Raw genomic sequence first — 8,484 nt, 5'->3', positions numbered from 1 at the left:
CCCCCGCCCCCCAGAGTATAGCCATGGCTGGCCTGGAACTCACTCTGTAGACTAGGCTGGCCTCGAACTCAGAAATCCGCCTGACTCTGCCTCCCAAATGCTGGGATTAAAGGCGTGCCCCTCCACTGCCGGGCGGAAAACAAGTATTTTATAAAGCAAAATTAAAACCCCAGTCAGGCATATAGGCCTCCTTTCACCCCAAGTATTCAACTGACAGAGGCCCACAAATGTTTTTGGTTTTTTTTTTAATCCCCTCTCCAGTGCCAGCTTCTGGAATTTACTATGTTGCACAGACTGCCCTTGAACTAGCAGCATTCACTAGAGTGTTGGGAGTATAGCACTTTTCTTTTCCTTTCACTTTCTTTACAAAGGCAAATTACATCAGCTATCAAAGCCTTTGGTAAGCCTTTTCCATCTCTCTATTCTAAGTGACTTTTGGCTTACAATAGTCAAGACGCCTTCCTGGGCCAAATGCCTACCAGGTCAAAGATTCAGTGATAGAGAGATTGCAAGGATCAGGGCTTTGTAGGCAGCAGCTCAGCTCACTCGCTGCAATCTACTGAAAATCAGCCCTTGACACAGAGTTTGAAAGAAAAAATGTTTTTAAAAAAATTAGAGAAACTGCCAGAAACTGTGGTCCACGCCTTTAATCCCAGCACTCGGGAGGTAGAGGCAGGTGGATTTCTGAGTTCGAGGCCAGCCTGGTCTACAGAGTGAGTTCCAGGACAGCCAGGGCTACACAGAGAAACCCTGTCTGGAAAAACCAAAAAAAAAAAAAAGATAGAGGTAGTGGAGGAACAAGGATAAATGTCCTGGAAGAGTGGGGACGACCTGAAGGTTCAGAATGTATGAATGTGGGATGGGGGGGGGGGTGTCTGTCTTTGAAAGGAGCAGCATTTGAAGTGGGCCATCCATTACTGAGGAGAGAAAGAAAAGAGTCAAGGAGCGTCTGAGCAACGCCTGTGGGACTGGAGGGGTGGCTTGCAAGGCTGGCAACCTAGGTGCAAAAATGGAGAACTGGCTCCTCAAAGTCATCTCTGACCTGAACACATGCACCAATGTGCTCACACCCAAAATAGGGTTGTTTTTGTTTTTGTTTTTTTAATATTTATTTATCATTATACACTGTAGCTGACTTCAGATGCACCAGAAGAGGGCGTCAGATCTCATTATGGGTGATTGTGAACCACCATGTGGTTGCTGGGATTTGAACTCACGACCTTCGGAAGAGCCGTCAGCGCTCTTACCTGCTAAGCCATCTCGCCAGCCCAGGGTTGTTTTGAAATGTAGATTTTTATTTGTGTCTTTTGACTTGTATATGTGTGTACATGTATACTACACATGCAAATGCCTGAAGATGCCAGAGGCAGAAGATGCCCCTAGAGCTGGAGCTACAGGCATTTGTGAATCACCCAAGAAGGATGCTAAAAATTGAATTCAGATCTTCTCTGCAAGAGCAGAGATGTGCTCTTAACCACTAAGTCATCTTTCCAGCCCCAAATGTTTAAAATGTATTTCTGTTGTGTGTATTCCCTTATATGCACTCAGGTCAACAGAGTTGGCAGCAGAGCCATCTTGTTGGCCTAATGATTCTTTTTTTTTTTTTTTTTTTCCAGACAGGGTTTCTCTGTGTAGCCTTGTCCTGGAACTCACTTTTTAGACCAGGCTAGCCTCAAACTCAAAAATCCGTCTGCCTCTACCTCCCTGGGATTAAAGGTGTGCGCCACCACATCCGACGGCCTAATGATTTCTTTAAAGATTTATTTTTGTTTTATGTACACTGGTGTTTTGCCTGAATGCATGTATGAATGAGGGTGTCAAATCCCCTAGAAATAGAGTTAAGAGTTGTGAACTCCATGTGGGTGTCAGGAATTGAACCCAGGTCCTCTGGAAGAACAGTCAGTACTCGTAAACACTGAGCCATCTCTCCAGCCTTTTTGATAGTTTCTCTATATCGCCCTGGCTGGCCTTAACTCACAATGTAGACCAGGCTGGCTTTGAACTCATATAGCTGTCCTTCAATCCCAAGTGCTAAGATTAAATGTGTTTGCCACCACACCTGACAGTAGTTTTTAAGTGTTTGAGATAGGGTCTCACTGTGTAATTCTGGCTGGCTTTGAACTCAAGAGATGATTAAATAAGACTAAAAGCCTGAACTGCAACATACATCGCTAATGACTTTTTAAATCTTTTTCAGCCAGGCATGGTGGCGCACGCCTTTAATCCCAGTGCTCAGGAGGCAGAAGTGCGGCAGATTTCTGAGTTCAAGGCCAGCCTGGTCTACAGAGTGAGTTCCAGGACAGCCAGGGCTACAGAGAAACCCTGTCTCGAAAAACAAAAAACAAAAACAAATTTCATTTTTAATTAATTTATTATATGTAAGTACATTGTAGCTGTCTTCAGACATCCCAGAAGAGGACATCAGATCTCATTACAGATGGTTGTGAGCCATCATGTGGTTGCTGGGATTTGAACTCACGACCTTTGGAAGAACAGTTGGTGCTCTTAACCGCTGAGCCATCTCTCTATTTTTTTTTTTTTTGGTTTTTCGAGACAGGGTTTCTCTTTATAGCTCTGGCTGTCCTGGCGCTCACTTTGTAGACCAAGCTGGCCTCGAACTCAGAAATCCGCCTGCCTCTGCCTCCCGAGTGCTGGGATTAAAGGTGTGCGCCACCACGCCCGGCTTCTATTTTTAAAAGACATACTTTCTTAGTGCCTTTTTTTTGTTTGTTGGTTTGGTTTGGTTTGGTTTTTCGAGACGGGGCTTCTCTGTATAGCTCTGGCTGTCCTGAAACTCACTCTGTAGACCAGGCTGGCCACGAACACAGGGGGGCCATGCATGGAAGTTCTGGAGTTGTCTCTGTCTGTCCTTCTACCATGTGGCTCCTGGGTTAATGAGGGATAAAAGTTAGCTTTTCAGTTACACGGGCATTGCTCAAGAATCCCCTGAGCCTACTCTCCCCAGGAACTGGACGGCCTCCTTCAAATGCTCCTCCTTCCAAAGACAAGCGTCCACACCACACATTTTGGAACCTTCTGGTTATCCTGGTCCTTCTGCAGGGGACAACCCTACTCTTTCATCAACTGTCGTGTCAGCCCTCAAAACTATTTTAGACGTGTATTTATAGGGAATGGAAGGGGGACAGGAAGGAAGACAATCAGAAGAAGCTGTTGTGACAGCACACCCAGTCTGAATGTGAGATGTCTGTAGCAAGGATGATCGCCCCGTCATCCCTACCACCCCTAGAGACTTACTGATGTGGTGGGTGTGGTGGTCACTGGTGAGGGAGAGGGGAACAGCTCCTAGGAGCATTTCAAACCCTCACCTGGGCGCCAGAGGCCTCTCTGCTTACTGCTCTCTCTTCTCAGTTCCCTGCCTCAAGATTCTCCTCAGCAAAGGCCTCGGGCTGGGCATCGTAGCTGGGTCACTTCTCGGTACGTACAGCTCCTTCCTGCTGTTGGAGTAAAGGGAAGGGTGGTGAGGGGCTGAGGATGCAAAGGCTGGGGATAGAGTGCCCTTTCCTCAGCCCTGCTGCTTTGTCCACAGTCAAGCTGCCCCAGGTATTTAAACTCTTGGGAGCCAAGAGTGCAGAAGGACTGAGTCTCCAGTCAGTAATGCTGGAGCTAGTGGCACTGACTGGAACCGTGGTCTACAGCATCACCAACAACTTCCCCTTCAGGTGAGTGAGGGTCCACTTTTCACGCCCAAAGCCAAATCCCCACGATTCTCTTTGGGTTTTTCGAGACTGGGTTTCTCTGTGTAGCCCTGGCTGTCCCGGAACTCACTCTGTAGACCAGACTGGCCTCGAACTCAGAAATCCACCTGCCTCTGCCTCCCAAGGGCTGGGAATAAAGGCATGCGCCACCACCGCCCAGCCCTACAATTCTTTTATTTTCAGTTTATTTGAGGTGGGAGGGGTCACAGAACAACTTGTAGGAGTTGGTTCTCTCCTTGCAGTGTGTAGATCCTGGGGCTGGAATGTAGGTAATCAGGCTCGGAGGCAAACATCCTTACCTGCTGAGCTATTCTGGCCCCAGCACCTGCCATTCTAATAAGTAAATATGGGGATGGAGCGAGCCTTCCCTGCTTGAGCCAGGCATGGTGGGAGTGGCAGACTGAAAAGCACATACTGGTCCCAGAGCTGAGCCGGATGACGGGCCATGGAGGCTTCCCCTGCCTTTTTCCAGGCCTGCCTTTTTCCTCCCACCCCTTGACTCTGCAGCTCTTGGGGTGAAGCGCTGTTCCTGACACTCCAGACCGTTGCCATCTGCTTCCTGGTCATGCACTACAGAGGAGAGACCGTGAAAGGTGCCGGGGGACTGGCAGGAGAGCAGGCATTGTGTATGGGGAACCTTGATGGGGACTCAGGCTCAAGAGGACTCCTTGTCTCCTGACCCCCAGGAATCGCTTTCCTTGCCTGCTATGCCATGGTCCTGGTGGCGCTGCTCTCCCCGCTCACGCCTCTGACTGTAGTCACTCTGCTCCAGGCCTCCAATGTACCTGCCGTGGTGGTGGGGAAGGTGGGTACTCGGAAGCAAAGGGACGTGAGTGTGCCTGTGCGCAAGGCAGAGGGGGACCTCCAACTACGGAGTGCTAGTGTGTGGGGCAGTGTGGGGCGGGAGGAATAGTGACGGGTCACGGAGAAGGGTCAGATGAGAGAACCAAAAGTATCAATGTCTCCTCTAGTTGCTCCAGGCAGCCACTAACTACCACAACGGACACACAGGGCAGCTTTCAGCCATTACAGTGTTTATGCTGTTTGGGGGCTCCTTGGCCCGAATCTTCACTTCTGTTCAGGTGAGTGCACCTTCTGCCCTCTAGAGGGCACTAAAACCTCATGCTCTGCTGAGTGGTAAGCTGCCTGTCTTGGAACTTTTCTAGATCTGTGCTCTCTCATAACAGGAAACTGGAGACCCCCTCATGGCTGGAGTCTTTGTGGTCTCTTCTCTCTGCAATGGCCTCATTGCTGCCCAGGTCCTCTTCTACTGGAACGCAAAGGCTCCCCACAAACAGAAAAAGGAGCAATAGAGCTGAGCTAGCTTCTAGAACAATTCCATTTCCACTCATCCTCAGAGTCCTCCCCACATGACTTGACCTGCGGGTGCAGGGTAACCACCCTCCATTCCTCTAACTGCAGCCTCCTGAGCCAGGGTTGTGGGAGCAGTAAAGCTTGTGTAGGCCCTGCCTTCACTCACCTACTTCCCCAGATCCCTCCTTGTGAGCAGCTGGTTTACTGGAGCAGATGGTCTGGCCCTGTCCACTTACCTTCCTTTTGGACCAAGGACAGAGCCTAGAAAACTGTGGTTGGAAGCTAGTGGCTGCTTTCCTGTGCTGCCCGGGTGGGATGGTCTATTGGAGCCCAGTTCTGGGGGGTGAGGGAAGAGTGACTCAGATAAGGACCTCGGGGTTGGGTGGGGAGGTTCCTGCAGAGGCAGGTCCTGGCGGAAGGGTGTGTGAAGGCGCTGGTTGCTGCTGTAGGGAGTACAAATGGGACAATAAAAGACTCGGAAACATGGTTTTAATTGTACAAAATTGTGTTTAGTGTGGTCTTGTGCATTCTGGTTCCTTGGAGATGTGTAGGGGTCTGTGGGGTTGGCCCTGGGCGTCCCTGCCAGTTAAAGGTGGGTTACTGGCATGGGGGCTCCAGCAAGGGAAGTATTATATGGAGTGGGAGAGTCTGGGGATAAGTAAGGGGAGAAAGAGGGTATTCGCTCCCCCTGGAGCCTGGGATCACTCTGAGGGAAGGTGCATGGTAAGGGGGCCTCCGGTCTGCAGTGGGAAGAGCTGTAAAAAGAAACATGGGGTTTGGAGGTTACTCTTCTTGAAGCAGTGTCCTCAACTCTTAGTGGGGGACTGGTCTGACCAGTTTGCAGCAGACAGGGTTAGAGCTTGCCATTCAGCCAGCCTTGCTGGGTACAGCAGGCACGGAGTGGGACCCTAGGGTGGCTTAAAGAACAAGGTAGTTCTGTTGGGACATGCTCAGCAGGCGGCTTGCGTGCTGCACGGCTGTTTGCCTCCTGGGGCAGCAGGCCAGGAAGGAGCAACAGGATGGGCTTGGTCTCTCCTTGCCCCCGGGGCTGGGAGAGGAAGATGGGTCACACAAGGGCCAGCCACAAGGGGAAACTGCCATCCAAAAGGCAGAGGTAGAACACATGAGTTGAGATGGAACAGCCACTATCCTGAACTCTGGGGCCCTCAGCCTGGTGTGGCTTCTGCTTGGGTGGATTTGGGTTTAACTTGGCACTCTGGCCTCTGTTCCCACCCAGCTCTCAAGGAAGGGGGTCGTGTGGGAAGCAGGGAACAGGCAGACGGACACAATTAGGCACTCACGTGTAACTGCCAGGCAGGTAGGCTGTCGAATAGTTGGGGGGCTGGTACCCAAAGCCTCTGCTCCCTTGGGTAGTTGTGTACCCTGGCCCCCAATGTGGGCCACCACAGGCCATGCCACCTCCTCCTTGGCTAAAGGGGACAGACCCGGTGCTCGAGTTTTTGCTCTTACGCCGGGGTCGGTACTTGTAGTCGGGATAGTCGCGGAGGTGGCGGGCACGAAGACGCTTAGCCTCCTCCACGAAGGGTCGCTTCTCTTCATCGCCCAGCAGCTTCCACTGAGCGCCCAAGCGCTTGGAGATCTCAGAGTTGTGCATCTTGGGGTTCTGCTGCGCCATCTGGCGGCGCTGAACAGAGCTCCACACCATGAAGGCGTTCATGGGCCGCTTCACCTTCTCCAACGGAAGTCCCCCAGACGCTCCAGGGCCCTCGCCGGCCTCTTGCTCCTGGGGTCCTAAAGGCAAAGAGGCCGTGGAAGCCGGAGGATGCAGGCTCCAAGTCTCTGCTTGTGAGGAGCTGGTCAGCGCCATGGGTTGGAGGTGAAGCCTCTTTGAGAGGGCGTCGTGAATGCCCTTCTCCCAGAGCAAAGACTGGACTTGGAATATTTGGGTACTTAAGTATCTTCCAGAGCGCTTGAATCCAAACTTTGCTCCCAGCGATCGATTGTCACCTCTGGGAAGCTGAATTTAGAATCCTTGTCTGGAGCCCTTTACAGGAGAGGTAGTGTTCTCTCAGGTCTACCAGTCGCTCTTTCTACCCTCTGCTTCAGTGAGACAGGGTTCTTCTGTGGAAACTGCAGTTTCAAGCGTGCAGCTCTTGGGCTCCACAAAGTCCTCACAGCTGCCAGGAGTGCACCCAGGTGCGACAGCCCTTTCCCACCTGTACTCAGCCTCTAAAAGGCTGACTCCTCCCCCAGCCTCGCCCAGTGGTTCTCTCCACCCCCCTTCTTTCTGCAAACCCAGGCGTCCTGTTCTTCCCAGTCCTTACACCTCCCCCTGGGGCACCACACCCCCCCTAACGTTCCACCGAAGGCCTGGATGGCAGGCCTAATGGCCCCGGTGTCAATTGTCTCAATTCTCAAGCACCAGCAATTTAAAGTAACTTCCTTCCCAAGAAGGGGAACCAAAGGCTCCCAGGGTCGATCAAACCCCAAACCCGGAGAATTTAGGAAGCTCTCCCTATCAAAACCTTTTCCGGTGCCTGCTGCTCCTTAAACCCTGGATCGGCATGCCCCAGGGGAAAGAAACTCAAGGCCATTTTTGTTTTCTTAGTCATTCCAGCAGGTGCTAGGCAGATGAAAACATTCAAAGCCACTTCCAGTCCCGAGGTCCCCCATTGCCACTGAGTATTGCAAGTTTCCTCTTTAAACCCAAACCATGGACATGTCTCTGGACCTGGAGATAACTTTTTAAAAATCTTCCTATTTTTTAAAAGGTTCTGGATGGGGTGTGGCACAAGTGTTACCACTTTGTATACAGAGGTCAGAGGATAACTTTCAGAAGTCCGTTCTTTCCGTCCCAGGTCAAGGTGGAGAGGTGGTAGTGGCTATCTCCGTGACTGATCTCAGGGGGCACCTAACCTTCTGAGCTATGGTTTTTTTGTTTTTTGAGACAGGGTTTCTCTGTGTAGCCCTGGCTGTCCTTGAACTCAGAAATCTGCCTAAGTGCTGAGCTATGTATCTTTAAACCCCTTTGTACCTTTTCTTTTTTTTTTAAAGTGTAATTATTTGAGACAGGGAGCGCAGCATATAGCCCTGATTGGCCTGAACTCCTTGCTCCTTGTGTAGACTAGGCTGGACTTGATCAAGATCCATCTACCTCTGCCTCCTGGGTGCCTGAATTTTTCTTCTAAATTTAAAACAGCTTTTTTTTTTTCTTTAGTGTAACAATCCTGTCTTGTCCTTGAACTCACTCGATCCACCTGCCTCTATCTTGGACTCCAGAGTTCTGGGATTAAAGGCGTGTGCCCAGTACTGCCCAGCAGTTACATAGTTAAGAATCCCGATTTCCGGGCTGGTGAGATGGCTCAGTGGGTAAGAGCACCCGACTGTTCTTCCAAAGGTCCGGAGTTCAAATCCCAGCAACCACATGGTGGCTCACAACCATCTGTAATGAGATCTGACGCCCTCTTCTGGTGTGTCTTAAGACAGCTACAGT

The 8,484-nt window shown here is 50.8% G+C and overlaps 2 protein-coding genes across 3 annotated transcripts in view; one reads left to right on the top strand and one right to left on the bottom strand.

Moving 5' to 3' along the window:
* Window positions 1-5,528, top strand: part of Mpdu1 (mannose-P-dolichol utilization defect 1) — a 6,057-nt gene extending 529 nt beyond the window's left edge. The window contains exons 2-7 of one of the 2 annotated variants that reach the window (XM_021176172.1): window positions 3,370-3,435; window positions 3,548-3,680; window positions 4,224-4,309; window positions 4,403-4,521; window positions 4,688-4,798; window positions 4,904-5,528. In XM_021176172.1, the coding sequence (XP_021031831.1) occupies window positions 3,370-3,435; window positions 3,548-3,680; window positions 4,224-4,309; window positions 4,403-4,521; window positions 4,688-4,798; window positions 4,904-5,029 (641 nt within the window). In that variant the 3' untranslated portion in view covers window positions 5,030-5,528. The remainder of the gene's footprint in view (window positions 1-3,369; window positions 3,436-3,547; window positions 3,681-4,223; window positions 4,310-4,402; window positions 4,522-4,687; window positions 4,799-4,903) is intronic. The other variant, XM_021176173.1, reaches the window with a different exon arrangement.
* Window positions 5,503-7,194, bottom strand: Sox15 (SRY-box 15). Its single transcript, XM_021176175.1, has 2 exons — window positions 6,332-7,194; window positions 5,503-5,785 (listed from the first exon to the last, which is right to left on the bottom strand). Exons 1-2 carry the CDS (start codon window positions 6,856-6,858, stop codon window positions 5,617-5,619), a joined length of 696 nt encoding a protein of 231 aa, XP_021031834.1. The 5' UTR covers window positions 6,859-7,194; the 3' UTR covers window positions 5,503-5,616.
* Window positions 7,195-8,484: the final 1,290 nt, after the last annotated feature.

The sequence above is a fragment of the Mus caroli genome, chromosome 11 (genome assembly GCF_900094665.2).
Source record: "Mus caroli chromosome 11, CAROLI_EIJ_v1.1, whole genome shotgun sequence".
Lineage (NCBI taxonomy): Eukaryota > Metazoa > Chordata > Mammalia > Rodentia > Muridae > Mus > Mus caroli.
Note: the sequence above shows the minus strand (reverse complement) of the source record. Positions and strands in the feature narration are given on the sequence as shown.